This window comes from Montipora capricornis, chromosome 14 (assembly GCF_036669925.1).
Source record: "Montipora capricornis isolate CH-2021 chromosome 14, ASM3666992v2, whole genome shotgun sequence".
Classification (NCBI taxonomy): Eukaryota; Metazoa; Cnidaria; class Anthozoa; order Scleractinia; family Acroporidae; genus Montipora; species Montipora capricornis.
The window spans coordinates 13,240,023-13,259,321 of record NC_090896.1 but is presented as its reverse complement, the minus strand read 5'-3'; the positions used below and the strand labels follow the sequence as shown (position 1 = coordinate 13,259,321).

The following is a 19,299-nucleotide window of genomic DNA, read 5'->3' as shown; positions in this document are numbered from 1 at the left end:
GGTTTTTTTCTTTGTGTTAAAGCTAGGTTCAGCATACTGTACATGTAAACTATAAATTATTCCATTCTAGCGAGCTGCACATGAAGTGAATGCGTTTGCGTTGACTTAAGTCACCTCTCGCATTTGCATTATTTACAAGGGTGATAAGCCATATTCTGAGTAAGTAATTATTTAAGGAAATCATTTTGGATGGGGAGCCCTTAAATCTTGAGTTTGAGTTTCCGGTGGTGAAAAGGAATCTTTTTGCCATTTAAATTGCATGCTTGCTGGTGCCCAGATATATCACTTAAGTTTAACCCATTGACTCCTGGGATTGAGACGATTATAAGAAACGGTCCAGATAAGAATGATAGCAACAACGGCAACGAAGATGTTGGAATACAATTGGTATGCAAAAAGGTGATAACTTTTCTGTTGTCTGTACTTACTTCTGATTGGCTTAAACAGCAAACGGTTAACAAAACTTCATAAAGCAGCATTATATTCATCCTTACTTTCCAACCATCTTTCATCTTTCATCTGGTCTCAGTTTAAATGAATTCCACAGAAATTGTATGTGGGGAACATGTAAAATTGTAAACGTTTCTTGGCTTTTGTTTTCAACTCTTGTGATTGGTCAAAATCTTTTAACACAAAAAAACACCCTTTCAAAGTGGGCTGTGAATGAATTTTATTGCGTTAACTACCTTCCTGTAGGTTTATGCATTCTCTGTGTAAAAATGATAACATTCCTATGTGGGAAAAGCCCCGTTGCCGCATAACAAAGGAAATTGCTATCCACCTTACACGGATCATTACTTAATTATCAACTCGAATCGTCCAAGGTCACCTGAGGGGTCAATGGGTTAAAATAGCCTCCATGATTGTGTGATTCCAAATGGCTTATTTTCTTGTTGTAGGGTTGTTGGATTTTTCTCCTGAAGAGATCCGCTTAGAGGCATACACAGCCAATGCTAAAGGAAATGCTAATGGTTATGTAAGTTTAGGTAACACTGCTAATTTCACACAATGTTAGGTATGCTGTTAAAAAGTGTCACGAATGTACATGTATTCAGCTTGTGAGATATAATTAAATCACAAAAATGTGAGTTTATATCGGTTGAACACTGAACAAGAGCAGAATGCCTAAATCAGTCAAAGAATATCACAACTTCACATAACAAAAAAAAGAAATGAAAATTAATCATCAATTGGCTACGCTACTAGAGGACTATTAGCAATAGTCCTCGAGTAGCGAAAACCGTGACGCTTTCTTTCATTTTATTCCCAAATAAGTGTTTCGTCAACTTGCATTTGCAAACTTTATTATTGCCTTTTCTGAGCGACTAGTTGGGTGATGCTAAAACAATTAGACTCTTCGCCCTCAAGGGCCACGGGTCAATGGCCAAATTCAACTTCGCCTCATGGGCTATTGACCCGTAGCCCTTGCGGGCTACCGGTCTAATTATCAAGTATTGTGAGCTTCACTGGTAGGCCACAGAATGTTATGCCTTCTCCCCATAAGATCATACGTAATAGCTTACAAGAGCCCACAGGAAACCTATACCTACCTTTCTGGTTCTTGATGATTTCCAGATCAAAAGTCACCCTAAACAACCACATATGCTCTTTTCTGGAGGCACTCGTTTCCCAAAAAGGGTTCCCCAAAACGAGTGTTAATGTTTATCGTTCTGGGAAATCAGGGTTGGTGTGTTTAGTTTCTCTTCTTTAAGTGAGAAAAAGGGAGAATCAAAAATAAATGAAAACTTAAGTGCAAGATTAGCCAGGGCCGCGGAGTGCGTTTGAAAGTGAGGGGGCTACAATTGTAGGTTTCGGTATGGATTACGGAGGTGTGAGGGGAAGGGGGGCTATATCCCCCAGTCCCTCCCTCTCCACGGCCCCGGTTAGCTTAGCAGTTATAAGAGCATGTCCCCCTCTTCCCTTCCCAATCCCCTAAAAAATTAAGGTTACTGTAGAGGTCTCTTCTTTATACCAGGGCTTACTCTAATTGTATTGTTTCCTAGGAGCAAGGACTGAAACAGCTTATCAATCAAAATCACAAAAGGAGGCTTCAACTTAGCCAGATGACTGTGTCTGAGATTGTAAGTTTGAACCTTTTTTAACTGGTTGAGCACAGTAAACAAATTGGCTTCTCGTTTTGCTTCGGTTCCAAGGATCAAATTGTTTTTTATCGATAAACTCGGTTGATTATTCAACTTGTGTGGTATAATTATACTAATTATACCACCATACATTCATTTCTGTGAATAATTGTCAATTATCCCAATTGGATTGTACCTCGGGCCTATAGAGCGTTTTCACATACAATACAATACAATACAATACATACTTAATTGACCGCTCCCCATAGCGACTTTTCAGGGCCAGTGAAACACAATGAACGAAACGACAGAACAACAACAACAACTGTTAAGAATCCCAACTGGCCGGAGGCAAACCAGTTGGCTATTTACAAGTGCAGCCGAGAAGTTGAACTAGGGACTACCAGATACAAATTCAACGAGTGGTCAGAACGAGTCTTGAACCCGTAATCTCCGGATCTCAAGGCAAGCATCCTAACCACTGGGCCACACTGCCTCCTGACATGACGTCACGGCGGCCATGTTGCTGTACCAAACTAATCCTCCGGGAATTGAACTCTTTTTTTATGCAAATACTCTCTTTTGTTTGAGTACTCCAATATGGCCGCTGGTCACGTGGGTGAAAACGCTCTGTTATCTTCCTTTAGCAAGAAGAGATAAAGAAAAATGCCACTTGGCATCATCAGCACGGGCATTTTTCTATGGACGCGGCATCTCCAGTGGAACAGACGTTGAACAGACCGTTACGTAGTGGAGGTCTCAGCAGCCAATCAAGCCGATTTGGACAAACAATTGCCAATACAGTCACCTCGGGGACTCTATTTAGCAGTAGTGCTAACAGCAGTAGCCAATCAGCAGGCATCTCTGGTGTGAATGCAGTAAGCCAATCATCGTCTTTTGGAAGAACTTTGTTTGGTTCTGTCATAGAAGCACCCTCCCTTGGAATCAATAGCACTGTATCAAAACCAGAAAAAGACCACAGTAGCGTCTCTGCGGCTGTTAACGTATTAGCGGATTCACTGGTAAATATTCCATATTTGACACCCATATACCCAGAAATTCACGTAATAGCCCACTTTCGATATATTAAAATTCAGTCCTAAACAAAAAGCATAATCTCGAGGCTCTGGGAATAAATATAAGGATTTGTATGAGTTTATTCCCCAGAGCCTCAAAATGGTGCCTTTTGTTTTGGACTGAATTTTAATACATCGAAAGTGGGCTGTTAAATGCACACCCAGTTTTGACATCTATCACTTAGTGTCCTTTAAGTCTAAGCCTTTGCCACCTATTTAGCCTGCGAGCAGGCTCTCGCTTCGCGGTGGGAGGGAAACAGGGTCTCTCTGTCTCTCACTCCCACCGTGGCCTGAAGAGAGAGGCAGCTCACAGTCTACTACCTATTACCGGCAGTTAAAGTGGTACTACGACCGAAAAAGAATTTTGTTTTTCCTTTGGATTTCAAAACTATGTTAACTAAACACTAACTCACCCAAGTTTTAAGTTCTGATTTTAAAAGACACCTGTTTATTTTAGCTGGAATTTTCTTATTTATTGGTCCGCCATTACTAACTTTAAAATCTTGAGAGAGCTGGGTCGAGGAGAAAATGACGTCAAACACTGACTAGTTTAAGAATGCAATGCGTGTGTACGCGGCCTAATTAATATGCAGCTCGGGAGTTTCGGGCTTTCAGACTTTTCAACCGGTGTTTTGCATATATAATGAATTGCGTTTACACGCTAAAATTTTAAGCTTGTGAGTAAATGACGTCATTTTCTCTAGATCCAACCCTCTGAGGTCCAATCGGCCAGTTTTGAACGTGAGTAATGGCGGACCATGAAATCCAAAACTTACACTCAAAATAAACAGCCTCTGGATAAAACTCAAAGCTCAAAATCTTGCCAGTTAGGTGTTAAGCGAACACGCTTTCAAAATCTGAAAAAAAAAGGGAAATGATTTTTTGGTCATAGTACCACTTTAAGGTAAGGGTAAAGGTTGGCATCATTTTTAGCTTAGGGTAAATGCTGCTGTTTATCTTTACTTGAGGAGCAGGATTTAGGGGGCACTTTGTGACGTTAATCGTCTGTATTCCGAGACTCGAGGGAAGAAGAGCAAGGGGACACTTCGTGACGCTTATTGAAATCCTTTGGCATCTAATTAGAGGCATTTCTGGATTTTGTCTCTTTTGTCTCTTTAGAAGCCTCAGTTATAAAACTATATGCTACATTCATTTTATTTTACAGGTCTAACTCGAAAATTATGTCCCCCTCTTTCTAACACGAAACTATTTTACTCACCAATGTGGGTCGATTCAGGGGTGGAACGCGGTGGTTTGAAGCGATATACCGGATAATCTCTGAGCGGGAATGATGCTTTCAAAATTCGACAGAAAGAATATATGGGATCATTTGCGTCTTTGCCACCCAAGAATTTATATTTATCAGTTTTTGATGGCTACTAACTTGCTCGTTATCAAATCTAAAAGGCTTAAAATTAGAGATTTATCTAAGTTAGCAAGTTCCTGTATCTTTTGAAGTCAATTTGTAAATAGCATAATGCCTTCTGAGAGCAAACTCTTATGTTATGAAACAAACTATACACAATGAGGTTAGCAAAGATTCCCTTATAAAGTGTTTTCACTCTCGTGATCAGTAACCTTGTTTTTCTACCGAAACAATAGGAAACGTTTTCATGATAATAGACCCATATCACTCAATGTCCAAACAAAAGATTTTGCCTGTCGAACCTCTCATTCAGTGTGAGGCTGGACGGGCAAAGACAAAGCCTTTATTCCCCACGGACTCCAAAGTGGCCGCCGAGTGATTTTGGTGAATAGAGCTCAATTCTCGGAGGATTAGTTGGGTACACCAACATGGCGTCCGTGACGTCGTCTTTTGAGGACCAGTTCTTTGAAGGGCTTACGATACGAGAGATTACGACCCCAGGAATAAGTCACTATGGTGTAATTCAGACGTGACTTTTGTATGACTAATCTCTTGGGGCGATATCCACTGTCTTTTTCATGGCCAACACGTCATCTACGTATAGATCTGCATTGAAATAAACGTCTGTTCAAATTTTTTTTTCGACTTATTAATACAAATAATTTCAATCAGTAGACACTTATTTTCAATCTTTGCTTTCCCTAAAATGTGAGTTTTGTTACTGTATGACCGTACTTTGGGAGATTCTTCACTCGTAATTTATTTTTCTTTTTTGCAGACGTCAAGCAAAGCAGCTGCCCCCTCACCTGTGGAAAATGCATCAAAAGTATCACCACACAGACAAGCATCAACGTGTAGCGAAGAGGACTTACAAGCATTTATGGCTGATAGTTTTGTCTTGGGCAAAATACCAGAGTGTCCTCCGCCCTTAGAATTATGCTGAAATACGTGTTGTCGTGTTGTCATGTGAATTCTTTGGGTCAAGAAAGCCCTCTTTTTTTCGATTAGTTTGAAGGCAACTCTCTTGTGCCTTCAAGGGAACCCGTTCTATCGGTTCCTTATCCAGGGACCGAATGCAAGAGCGTGTTTCGAAGTAAAACCCTAGGAAATAAAGATGTTATGATAAAGATGGGGACGGAATTGACCTTGTTCCCATAGACCATTTTACGAATACGGTGGCCATTTTGAAATCCATTGTTTCAAATAGCTATTATGGGATTCTAAGGGGGCAAATGCATACTAACTTGCCCCCCTTAGAATCCCATAATAGCTATTTGAAACAATGGATTTCAAAATGGCCACTGTATCCGTAAAATGGTCGATAGTCTTGACTTTTCCCTCCATCATTTGCACGGTCGAAGAAGGGAAGACGGGGGGGAGTCGGCCAATGTGTAACATATATCTCCGTTCTTTCTTGATTCAAATTTCGAAGAAGGTGCATGTGGTTGCGTTTGGCTGGGGATCACCAAAGCATTAACAAGTAATAAACAAGCGTATGATGACAAATGAAAAAAAATTCGTCAGATTTAACATTCTGGAAATATCTTGTTCATAAAACAACGTCAATCCTGATAGGGGATATATGATAAAAGCTCTTTTTAAGCAAAAGTGAAGTTCTCGAGATTTTTTTGTAAGAAACCTTTCCTACACTGCAATCTCGGACATAACCCTGACTACTTTTTCACCCTTTCCCTTCATTGAATCAGACGAAAGATCAGCCTCTAGGTTCAACATTAAATGAGGAAGGAAGGAGGGCTATGGCGCTGGGACATGAATTGCCCGCTATTCTACGTAAATGTTACTTCGACTTATTACCGGCATTGAAAGACGCTCAAGCCCCGTCCACACGAGCAGTTGTTATGTGACAATTTTATGTAGTAAATACATTTGATCTCGTAGATAGAGCAATTTTCAATTGAGTGTCGAAAGAAATTAGCGAATTGATTTGGTTTTGCAGTACTTCAGTGATTGGTTCAAAGTTCTCGCGCCACTTTTTCAACAAAGTGACACCAAAACCAGTCGTGGCTCGCGCGTGCACATTATCCCGCGCTTTGTGTCGGCTACGTATAATTGCTTCGAGTTTTGATTGGTTTTCTGGATTGTCTCCGTCCTTTTTGATTGGCCAAAGTAATTACTTTGGTTTTGGTTTTTCGACACTCGATTGAAACTCGCTCTAGCACAAATAATTGTTGAGAATTCGCAGTTAAGTGGGTCAGCAATGCCTTTGAACAGGAGATATAAAGGAGAAACAAGGCAAGGTAGCCTGGTCGTTTCTCTAATGGCGCTCACGAAGAGGCAGGAATTTGCCACATTTTATGTGACGAGTCGTCTGCATGAGCAATTGTTCGTATTGGACAAGTCTATTTGTCACATAAAAGCTAACACGCCAGCTTTTCAACAAATGTGTTTGTGACTTGAGAATTGGCCAAATTGCTCGTGTAGACTGGGCTTCAGGTTGATTGCGAGAATCCTGTTAAAGGCAACTGCCATTAAAACAAGAAAACAACTTTAAACCACAGAATCAAAACTCTTCGAACTTTTTCCAAGGGAATCGTTTGTACCTAAAATAAATGAATTTCAAAAGCGCTTGTTTTGGTTTTCAATTTGCCGGGCGCCGCCATCTTGAATAATTGTGACGTGTCGTGGTCGCTCCATTTTTTCAAAAACAAAAGCTCTTTTTGGCAACCGTAACACGTCGCAATTATTCAAGATACCTGCGCCAGGGAAAACTGAAATTGAAATAAATAATACTAAGTTCATTTTTTTTACCCAAACACTGTTTTGGGGAAAATTGTCGAGCTGATTGATTGCAAACCTTATTTTCCTATGTTCTCTTTGAGCGTCAACGCTATCATCGTCATAAGAGCCTCGGATTTATCTCTCTGCACACAAAGTAAAGAGCTAACAAGCAAGCGGTGGAGAGGCTAACTTGTAGGGGGCTCTAAGGAACTTTTCCGCCAGAAAATTTTCAAATCTTGAAGCTCGGAAATGCTGCTTTCAGCTTCCTCGACGAGATATAAAAAAATTAACGTGGATCAACTATACAATGACAGATGTTCTACTTCTTATTTTTATTTTTTCGTTGAAATTGGGAGGGCCAAAGCCCCTAAACCCCACCTTCCCTCCCCCCTCCCGGCTCCAACGACCCTGTTTTTCTGTTAGGTTCTCAAAGCAAAAACGGGTAGTCCTATTATAGACGCTTACAAGCTACAAGCCATTTTAAACGCTTTCTGAAATTGAGATAAATTTTCAGCTAAACGGTTTCGGCGATTTTTGCTATATTTTATCTTGTATCCATGTTGAAAATAGTGTTTTGGACTGATAATTTAGAAAAAGGATGGTGTCTAAAATCAAAACACTTCAAAAACTTGAAAAATGCTGACACCGTTTTGTACGGCATCGAACTGTATTGAAATAATCCTGAAAATTTGAGCTGAATCGAACGAAACCGTTTAGCAGCTCCGAAAAAGGGGCGACTCTAAAGCCGAAAAACGCCAAGTTTTCATTAAATACATGATGTTTACATTTCAGAAATTTCATATCATCGAATCCATGACGAGACCTTCAGCAAAGACGACGACGACGACGGCTACGAGAACGCCGTAAAACAGCAGGTTTCATCGATGAACAAAAACAACGCTTTCGGTGGCTTTTCGAGATCATGTGAGGAGTGGAATCTTTGAGATCTTCGTGTATCTAGAGTGTGATAAATACATCTTATTCGATGGTTTAACATATGATACGCGCGGATGTTTTGCGAGTTGCGTAGTATTTTTCCGAGCCCCGCAGGGGCGAAAAAAAATACGAGCAATGACCAAAATATCCGTGAGTATTATTGTTAAACAAGAGAAAATGAGGGGACAGAGAAGGAGGCTCCCGGTCCAGGCCTCAGGATATGTCATGTCCACGAAAGTTATTTTTAGACGAGCGGAAGTCTTCTGAGACGTCCGCATGCAGGCCAACCTCGGTCCGATGTTTGAAAGAAAATATATGTTCATCAGCCTTTCACGTGCGCCATCATTTTCTCTTTTCACTAAGAACCTGAGAGCGAAGCAAGACTGCATGCGGACGTCTGGGAAGACAGACTTCCCCTAGAACAAAGACTTCCGCTCGTCTAAAAATAACTTTCGTGGACATAACATATCCCGGCCAACGCCTTGAGCCTCCCTCTCTGTCCCCTCATTTTCTCTTGTGTTAAACCTTCAAATAAGAGATTTATTATTCCACGACATAAAAGGTGTCATTTTGCTTCAATTTTATTTGGTAAGAGTGTTTTGAAAAAAATGCATCATCTGTCCTTCAGGGCGCGTTTGGAAGGAAAACACAAAAAGTTAGCCAAAGATCTTTATTTGATTGGATAAACAAAATGACGAGTGACAAGCGATGACAAGCTCAGTTCTCAGGCTTTGCATCGTGTTTAAAACAACTCTGTCACTGAAAAATTCCCGTTCCTTATTTGCTCTGTTCTAAACCGGTCAAAGCGGGACACTACAGTGTAATACCGTCTCATATTTTGCGCGTGTTCTTGACCAAATATGGTAAAATGGCGTGATAGTGGAATAATAATATCAGTTTGTGTACTTTCCGTGTTATAAAGTACCTCCCCCCCCCCCTCCATGTCAGTCAGTTAAAAAAAAATTGCGTATGTGTACAATTAAGAGTAAGCACGTCCAGTGAAGAAGGGTGTAATTAAATCCTTTAATTCATCCAGAATCTCAGTTTGTACTTGAGAGAATATTTGTGTAAAACCCGTTCAAGCTTACAGTTTATTTCAGTTGTTTTTATTGAATGAACTTTGTCTCTGCGGGTCACGAGAGGACAAGAGTAAAATGCTCCATATTCACGAATGTTAAGTCATGTGAGTCGGCATACATGGCCTCTTTAATTAACGTCAAAGTAAACACATGTATCAAAGCTTGTGGTTTAGATTTCTGAATATTCTAATTTTATTCCGGCATAATATAATTATTTAACATGAATGACAGAAATGTCAATTTTCTGGTATAATTTGCGAATCATTATTTCTGGGAAAAAGAACTTTCTAAAATGTATGTAAAATCGTGTTTTTTTAACATTGCAAAGTACGGAAGATTAAAGCTGGTATTTGGCCCCGATCTACAGTACTTCTCCCACCTTTCTTCGTTTGAAAGGTGACTTTCACACCAGAGGAACACAGCACATTTTTCATGCCATCGTTAAGGTAATGTGTGAAACCCTTTGTGGCTATACGACTCATGGCAGTGTATCTAACACCTGCTCGGAGAAGAACTCGTTTTGAGAAATAAACTACAAACATTTTGTCTTCTTCTCTGGTAAAAAAAGTTCCAGTCTCCTTGGCCAGCATCGTGTCATTCATGTAGAGAAATATAGTGACAGGTAAATTGGCTGCAGATACTATGGAGGCTCCCCAGAGTCGGTAACCTTGCAGAATGACGTCACGATCAGTTTGAAAGTAGATGGAATCAGTGCCGCGTGGCCAACCACCAGCCCACGGCTTTTTGACTCTATTTCGCCAACATTCACAATTCACTGTCAAAAAAGTCAAATTGTAACAATCAAAACTGGGTGAGCACAATCGGCCACTTTCAAAAATACTGTGATACTCTTTAAGTGAAGGTATGATCCTCGCAATGATGAATGTAATTTTAGCCATTGCTTACAAAGGCATGAATAATTCAGGACTTCAACGGTGTTTGAACCCGTGACCTCGCGATGCCGGTGCGATGCTCTAACCAATTGAGCTATGAAGCCACTATGTTGGGAGTTGGTCGTTTGTGGGTTCAAATGTTCCCGTGATGAATGAATCAACCAAAGAAATGATATATGAAATGAATTTTTCAGGCTGCTCTACGCAAGTGCTAAAGTTGCCTTCATAACTGCGAGGATCATGGCTTCATTTGATACTTCATCTTTTCATACCCGCAGTTCGATGTAGGATTCATTTCATGTATCATTTCTTCCATAATACTCTTTGTTTGCCTTCCAAAATTTTGCATAAGGATTGTTTCCAGTTTCTCTTGCGACTTACAATGGTCCCAAGAGAAAAAAAAACAACTTGATGCTTATGCAAAATTTTCGAGGGCAAACAAAGAGTACTATGGTATTTTTTAACGTGGCCTATTCAAAGTCTTTTCGCCCAAAGAGAAAACAGATGGGCGTGGCAATGACTTCACGGTGATGATGATGATGACGATGATGATCATCAATAGTAATCCAGTTCACACTGGCGCCCAAGCAGGCCGAACATCCCACAGAAACTCAAGTGAACTTGAAGTTTGCTTGAAGGCAAGCGTTCATACAAAATTTCAAGCTAAGCTGCTTAGGGATTTACAAAAATTAGGTTTTATCAACGGAATTGATAATGTAAATTGGCCACCGTACAGAGATTCTAAAAGCTGACGTTTCGGGTGCTTCGCTCTGACGAAGGGCTAACGCTCGAAACGTCACCTTTTAGAATCTCTGTACGGTGGCCAATTTACATTATCAACTCCGTTGATAAAACCTAATTTTTGTATACTACTTCCTCACCGACGCAGCACCACAGTTTCTTTAGAAACTACCCCCTTCATTCATTTGCTTAGGGATTTGCTTGTTCATCCTCGAAACGTTCCTTGGCTTCTTTATAGATAATTCGTTCCTAAGGTTACTTACAAAATAACAAAAGTAAACTATAATAAGAGTTTAAGACTCAAACTGCAATCAGGTTGACAATTAGACTTAGTTTGATGCTTATCTGGTTTGGAAAATTTAAAACGCAGCTTAAAAAGATAGAAATGAAGCGCCAAACGTTTTAACACTGCTGCATGGTGTATTCATCACGGGAACCCGTTTTAATAAAACTGCAAACCTAAAGCTCCCTTAGGGCCGATTTACATGGCACGATTCTTGTGGCACGCGACAAGCTTACGACTGGCCTACAACATGACTTACGATTGTCGTAGCAATTTAAAACATATTTCAAAACTCTGCAGCAATCGTGTAAGTCATGTCCCTCATTCAACTAATTGGTACAACGCATACGTTTTCAAGGGATTGTATTCTCAGTGGTGTCAAAATTAGTGATTTGTAAAAGAATGCAAAGAACATGTGGCATAAAGCCACCAGGCCAACATTTGCATAGGAAAGAGTTGCACCATTATTATCTTCTCCCACAGAAAATGTACAGTCAACTTAACTGGACAATTTATACAGTTGTCACTTTATAGACCTCTGATAAATCCTGGTGGCTTCAACGGGACTCGTGTGAACCCAACAAATTGAACTGCTCTAAACTGAGTGGCGGTTGCATGGTGGAGTGTTACACCGGTATTGCGGTGGTGGTGGGTTCGAGTTTCGTTGAATCCGCCTGAGTTTTTCAGGTGTCTATAAAGTGACTCCATCAAAATACGAGGGTCAATTCCTACTTTCGTCTGTAACCCGCACTTCAAATATACATTTCTGTCAAATTTAGTTTGTTTCGTAAACCAAAACGTGCCATTTTCGAGTCACATCCATTCTCCAAACCAGAGTACATATATCTTCAATTAACCCTTTCACTCCTGTGGGGTTCCCCATTGACGAGTAAAATCGTCTGGCGTTAGACAGAGTAAAATCTATGTGTCACTATTGGGAGTGAAAGGGTTAAGCCTGGTTGTAGTGTGAACCTAAAGTTAAGGTACCATATTGTAAAAACGTGAAATCTGAAAGTATAAGGAACCTCACCTCGTACGAACAAATACCCAGAGGCCTCTGATGACCCAGCAGTGTTCGTTGCAGTACAAATGTACTCTCCTTCGTCGTTTTTGTCAACATTTTTTATGATAAGCGCGCCATCATCCCCAAAAGAGTATTTGTTTCCCCGGAAAAGCTTTTTTGTCTTGTATCGCCATTCAATGGAGGCGGTAGCATTTTCTGCAATCGTGCAGTAAAACACAGCATCATCGCCATCTCCCGCGTATCCCATCTGCTCCGTTGGTGACACCATTGCACGGGGAGGGCACATGTTCTCCTCGGAAACACCGGCTTGTCCACGGGGGCCTCTTGGTCCTGGGTCTCCAGCGTGTCCCTTTGGTCCCCTCCGTCCTGGGGTCCCGTCCAATCCTGACTTTCCAGACGTCCCCACGTCGCCAGCACTGCCTTCCTCCCCTCTTGGTCCGGTCTCGCCAGGTGGGCCCTGTGCACCAGGGACACCGGGTGGTCCTGGGTGGCCTGTTGGACATACATCTTCAGTTGAGTTGCAGAGTTCAATTGCAGCGGGCTTCAATTGCTCAAAGTACTTGTCCAGTTTATTAAACATCTCCATGGTGAAATTAAGATCAGGAAACTGTTCCGGTGTGTCTCTTCGGTTCCGTACGTTTGAAGTTGCTGAAAGTTCTTTAGTGTCATTTATCTCTGTAATAAGAGTTGAAAAGGAAATAATTTATTAATCACTATGACAAGTCCCCTTGGTTTCTATGTGCGCTCGACGAGGGGTGGCGGTCAGGAATAGGGGAAAGTTAAAGTATACACAAATTTGAAAACAGGGATTTGCTTTCTCCGTGATAGTGACATGCAACGAAAGCGCAAGAAAATACATGTATTCTACTGCAACGAAAATGCACGAATTTGACAATCTTGCGTTTTGGTGTAAAACGTGGCAAGATATTCCCTAACCCTAAACCCAAACCCTAAACCTTTACTAATTAAAGTCCCAACAGTATTTAGCGCAAGGATACTAACTAAGGACACTACAGAAATGAAACGAAATCATCTCAAATCGTTGGTTGGGTGCTAAGGGAATGGGAAAACAGCACTATCCGGAGAAAACCTCTCGGAGTAGAGTACAGAACCAAGAAACATATCCCACATGCCATCGATTGGTTTTATATTCGTTCCAATAAACCTGCCTTTGAGAAAGCAAGTCACTTGAAATAGAACTTTTTGGCTGCTATTTTGTAGTCGCAGTTTAAAAGCGTTATCGGGCGCTAGTTCTTAACATAATAGGGCTCTCCACCTTTTTTGGTTATCAATTTTATCATTTCACGTTTCTGACTCACTGATAGTTGTCCATTTTGGTAGGCGTGATTAAGAGAGTTTTAAGAGATAAACAGATATATCATTCCAGAAAACTATATAAAATTCTGCCTGGAGCCCATCAGTTCCTGGCGTTAGGGTTAGGGTTAAGTTCATTTTCGTTTATCACGCGGGCGCAGTGAGGGTCATTTTTCAAAATGGAGGGCAAGGCTGAAACCCTCTTGGTTTCAACTTCGATCTTACGCTTGCAATGGCGTTTAGAGCTCATATCCTTTAATGCCTTTAAGTATCCTTATTTACCTAAAAGACTTTCACAACTTTAACTCTCTCCTCGGAATTCAGCATCTTTTGCTCAGTTTAAGGAGATATGTTTAAGATATCGTTGTGATCACCATGTGTCAATGTTAAACTATAAATACTTTTGTAGAATGATTCACACCTATTCAAGATTTCTTTATCAGACGCGACAAATTCATTATCGCTAATCTTATATTATATTTGGGCGTGTGAAATGCGAGAAGCAACTCCCAGAATAGAAGTATTTTCAACTGAGTTTCTTATCCTCCTTCAATGCTGCAAAAATAACCTCTTAAAAACTCCTCAAACGGAAAATATAATACTAGTAAAGTCACGTGGGGATCGTAACTGGGATCGTTTCAGTTTTCAATCGCCGCATTTGGCTTGTTTCAATTTCCAGGTCCTTATATTTGGACATTTTTTCACTGAACTTTAATGATATGTTTTTGTTTAAGATTATGATTATGATTATGATTATTATTGTTATTATTATCATTGTCAACATCAAACTCTCAAAATCGCGTCTGTGAAGTCGAGAGTGGAAAGTACTGATGCCACGTTTTCCCCACATTTGTCGCAGTTAATCAATCAATCAAGAGAAATGGGTGTGAACTCGTGGCTTAAAATGCCCCTAACCCCAAAATATTTTTTCGCTAAAATGAATCTTTGCACCTGTTCGAAACGCATTGCGGCCATTTTTTCATTTTTCTAACAAATCCTGTCATTTTATAGGCTTCGAAAGTTGCGAAAATCAAAGGATCTTTTGTTCACGACCGAGTCAGAAGGGGAGTGGGTCTATTCCTGATTTGACGTCACAAACTGATTTACATTGCATTAACTCTTTGTAAAAATGCATGCAAAGTAGATTGTGACGTCAAATCAGGAATCGTTCCACTCCCCTTGTGACTCGGTCGTGAGCAAAAGATGCTTGGATTTTCGCAACTTTCGAAGCCTATAAAATGGCAAGATTTGTTACAAAAAGGAAAAAAATGGCCGCAATGCGTTTCAAACAGGTGCAAAGATTCATTTTAGCAAAAAAAATATTTTGGGGTTAGGGGCACTTCAACAAGCCTGTGCGTTCCTGTCATGCAAGAATTAGGGGTTCGTAGCGCAGATACACGATGGTGTTCGCAACCTACTGACCTCACTTATCAGCAAGATTGCAAGAATATTGAAGTTGAACCACACTTTCAAACTCTTAACAACGAGCAATTCCATCTCAGAAGCACCGTCACAATCTCAGAGGCAAGATTGGACATAAAAGCAGGGGATTTCTGGTCACGAGGAGTTACTGCATTTTTCAATGTCCGAGTGACGCATGTTAATTCCAAGTGCAACCAGAGCAAGCCAACGTCCACAATTTTCAAAGAGCAAGAGGATGAGAAGAAGCAGAAGTATCAAAAGCGAGTGTTAAATGTTGAGATGGGGTCGTTTACACCTCTAGTATTTGAAACAAATGGCTCAGAACATTCCTGTCCTTTGAAATTTTAAAATCAGTGCTTACAAGTGTCGGGTTCAAGGACACCTTTTCACAACAGAGGTGACTTCATAGACGACTGCCGCGTAAATGTCAATGCAGCAGATATACATTAGATTCATTTCTATTCGGGCAGTTACTCCCTCTAGAGAGCGAGCCATGTACGAAATTTTCTAAAAAGGTTATTTGTTAGCAGAGAAAAATAAACAATTAAATTATTTATTTATTTACTTATAAAAGGACGTAAAAGCAGCAATTTTGTAACAATTTTAATGAAGAGAACAAGACTTTTAAATTTGAAAACAGACGTGTTTCGGCAACTCCTGTACCATCATTAGTTTGTGGATGGAATAACAATGAAATACAATATATAGCGGAAAATTAAAATAGCAATGGTGTGATACAACAACTGATTACAAAGAGAGATTAAGATTTACATGAAACAATTGTTGATTTAGGGAGGGTTTCTCCCAATGAATGTGCAATGCCTCCTTGATTTTTAATTGTGTCCGTGTTGTTGCTTGATCTATGACAACAAAGCATTCGCTCGAACAAAGTGCCCGACACCCAGGTGACTCCTGTAAATGCTTAAAAATGTGAGAGGCCTTATCCATATTTAAGTGCTCGTTTATGTGTGTGCAAATGTGTCGGGAAGTCTCGCCAACATAGCAGGCACCGCAGCCTGCACAACTAAATCTATAAACAACGCATGATTTGAGCTGGACGTCGGGCACTTTGTTCGAGCGAATGCTGTGTTGTCATAGATCATTTATTTATTTATTTATTTATTTATTTATTTATTTATTTAGCTACTTTTGGTGCCTTTTAAAAATCCAATTTTAACAGAATTTTAGTGTACAATAGTTAAAATGTTAGCAAATTTGTAAGATGTTCTATAGGATGTTTTATTATTATTATTATTATTATTATTATTATTTATCTTTCGTATTATTACTGTAATTTTAGAAAGTATTAGCCTTAACCAGTTTGAGTTATTCGCTATAACATATTTTACTCATGTGACAGCCCTTTTTAGGAAGTTATTGTTGTTGTTATTATTATTATATGTAGATTTTGCCGAGCCTAAAAGAGGAGCTCCCGTTTCTAGTCCCAGATCAAGCAATGCAGTGTATATGGAAATAATTATGCTTCTGCATAAAGTACAAAATTATTCGTCATTAGTTTATACAGTTTACAAACATATCTGAGATGACAGCAGTAAACAAACAAGCCTTGCAAACAATAACCAACAATTCTAATTTTAAAATTAGAATTGTTGAACACTGATCGCCAAAAGAGCAGAAAATAAGTATATATATAGTTTTCAAAAATTGTAACGGTCACTTTTGAAAATGTATGTGGACTAGCATACGAAACGTCAAGTTCTATAAAAAATACGTTGGAATACAATGTTTACAGCCTCGGGCAAAACCTGTTGAGACACATTACAAGAATACCTATTTTTTTGCACTCACCCTGACAAAAATGCTTACTGTCGCAAATTAAAAGACTGTTTCCCTCCTCCCCTATTGCAATGTTGTTTGCGGTAATGCAAGAAATGCACGCTTGAGCTGCTAAGCAGAAACAACATTGCACCAGGGGTGGGGAGAGGGCGAATATGTTTCTTTTGGACACGATGGTACCATGGCGCAAAATTGAAAGCTGGATTGAAATGTCTCAACAGTTTTGTCCGGGGTTGTTATCACCGCTGTTTGTGTTATTTTCTTATATGTCATCGATTTTTGTTACAAAAAGCCTGTAGTCGTCTTCTGTGAGCTCAAAGACATCTATATGGCTGTTTAGATAGCAAAACCTCAGCAAATACCTACGCGACAGCATTCTTGGCCGTCATTTTAATATCGTGTCACGAAAAACCCTGTCAAACGGAAAATGTGTGAAACGATAAGTCTTATCTAAGCGTTATGATTGGTGAAGGAACCAACTTAAAAAGTTCTTGTCAGTTTGGACGGAACTGAGACACTCCATAATATGGTTTCTGGTGTAAAACTCCACCCGATGGGCTTTCTCTGACCAACTGTGGCAATGTTTTCCACCAAAGTAAAAATAAATCTGAATACTTGCATTCATTGTTGATAGGTGAGGAAGTGTATATTCTGTGGGTCAGCGCCTGAATCATTGTACCTAAATAATTTTTCTATATACCTGCCCTCACTCCCGAACTTTTTGGGACAATTTTGAACTGTTGAGATTTTCATTTGATGACGTAGCTGGTATTCTAACAGGCTCCTGCCAAACAAGTGAGGGTCCAAACTTAACTATCTGCTTATCAAGTGAAGCTATGATCTTCGCAGTTTGAACACAATTTTTGCAATTGCGTACAGAAGCTTGAAAAAATCAGGACTTCAACGAGATTTGAACCCGTGACCGCGCGATACCGGTGGTTAGAGCGTCGCACCGGTATCGCGAGGTCACGGGTTCAAATCCCGTTGAAGTCCTGAATTTTTCAGGCTTCTCTACGCAATTGCACGCAAGAAGGAAAGCAGTGCTCATTCTTTCTAATTGGTAACCCGAAAAACCAGCCCTGTATAATGAAAGTGCCTTCCTCAATTATTATTAGCGTTTGAGGACTACAAGCAAAGAAAAATGGGTATAACGAAGGAATAAGGTTTAATTTGAGAGTCTGCATCTAGCTTTCTGGTCCTGGCTATATAAAAACCGTGACCTGGGATGTAAAAAAGGAGTATTGCTAGTGTAGTAACTGACGAGCGGGAACACTAAAAATGTCAGCTTTTTTATGAAAATGGTGTCGGGCTAGGTCACATTTAGGACAAATTCAAATGTGAAACCTTAAGAAGTACTTCTCCAACGTCCTCTGCAAAGCTCAGCGTCGAACTAAAAATCTTGGATAGCGTACCAAATTAAAACCTCAGTTTTGTATTTCTAGTTGATGTCACGTCAAATTGGCTCAGCTTTCTTTTTTCTTTCGTTTGTCTTGAGCTTTATGCGAACAATATTTATGACCATCAAAATCTGGCAGAGTATTAGCGGAAATCCTTAGTTTTTAAGATGAAATCCTTGTCGGTAACCGAATACATACATATCCATCTCTGTAAGGAACAAATAAGAACACCCCTTCCCCAGTCAAAAAAAGTTCTTTATGGAAAGCCGGGATGCAATAGGTTTGAGCTGCGAGAGGATCTTTTTGCCCTTAGGAAAAGCAAATGAAAAAACTTAAAGCTCTTACCTTGTGACTCCGGACTTCTTCCTTCGAGTTCTTGCGGTGAAGTGTGCTGAAGACACTGCTCCTTCAGCTTTGTCAATTGATCTTCTAGCGCGAAAAGGTCCTTGTATTCCTCTTCATTCTTTACCCACAGAAATGCACAGACAAAGACGAGGATTAGGGAAACATACGAGGGCTTAATTAAGGGAAGAAACAAATGGACTCGATGACATGTTGAGGAACACTTCTTCTTCTTCTCCATGTTGCCCGGTCCTTTATCCTTCGTGACGCTTCGGATGTAATTCACCATGGGATAACGTCCAGTCCTTGCGGATTTTTAACAGGAGACTTACTTATATTATGGCTTGTCAAAAGAGCGTATGGAATGACGAGAGCAGAAATATCGTCAATTAAACAATTATCGCCGAAGATCACACGGCGCTTTATTATATTTGACCAACATCAAACGGAAAGGCGACATTGACGGTATTAGAGGCATGTTTCCAATCATTCTGTCTACACCGCCCTTCGAGCTTTGTTTAGTGCTACTGGGTTGCCTTTCTCCATCCAAAGATGTCAAAGAAATGGGCACACGCAAAGGTGTGTAAAAAACTTCACGGTACAAGAGCCTAATTAATGGAAAAACGAAGGGACTCGATAAGACAATGATGAGATCTTGGAATCTGTTTCCATCATTTTTTATCTTTCCCTAAGCCCTGGAGACAGTTCTCCAAGCCGTACTGCTAACGGAAGTTTACAACAAAGAATCACTCATATCATGTTCTTGTCAAAGTAACAGATGAAACGCGGAGAGCAGAAAAATCGATGAA

General features: G+C 40.1%; 2 protein-coding genes across 2 annotated transcripts in view; one reads left to right on the top strand and one right to left on the bottom strand.

The window, feature by feature from the left end:
• LOC138032693 (nucleoporin NUP42-like) overlaps window positions 1-6,131 on the top strand; it is a 17,670-nt gene extending 11,539 nt beyond the window's left edge. The window contains exons 6-9 of the mRNA XM_068880394.1: window positions 900-976; window positions 2,004-2,081; window positions 2,729-3,103; window positions 5,302-6,131. Coding sequence (XP_068736495.1) covers window positions 900-976; window positions 2,004-2,081; window positions 2,729-3,103; window positions 5,302-5,466 — 695 coding nt within the window. The 3' untranslated portion in view covers window positions 5,467-6,131. The remainder of the gene's footprint in view (window positions 1-899; window positions 977-2,003; window positions 2,082-2,728; window positions 3,104-5,301) is intronic.
• Window positions 6,132-9,307: 3,176 nt separating this feature from the next.
• On the bottom strand, window positions 9,308-18,810 carry LOC138033088 (uncharacterized). Its single transcript, XM_068880851.1, has 3 exons — window positions 18,494-18,810; window positions 12,225-12,893; window positions 9,308-10,052 (listed from the first exon to the last, which is right to left on the bottom strand). The coding sequence occupies exons 1-3, from the start codon at window positions 18,777-18,779 to the stop codon at window positions 9,592-9,594; spliced, it is 1,416 nt and encodes a 471-aa protein (XP_068736952.1). The 5' UTR covers window positions 18,780-18,810; the 3' UTR covers window positions 9,308-9,591.
• Between the last annotated feature and the right edge of the window lie 489 nt (window positions 18,811-19,299).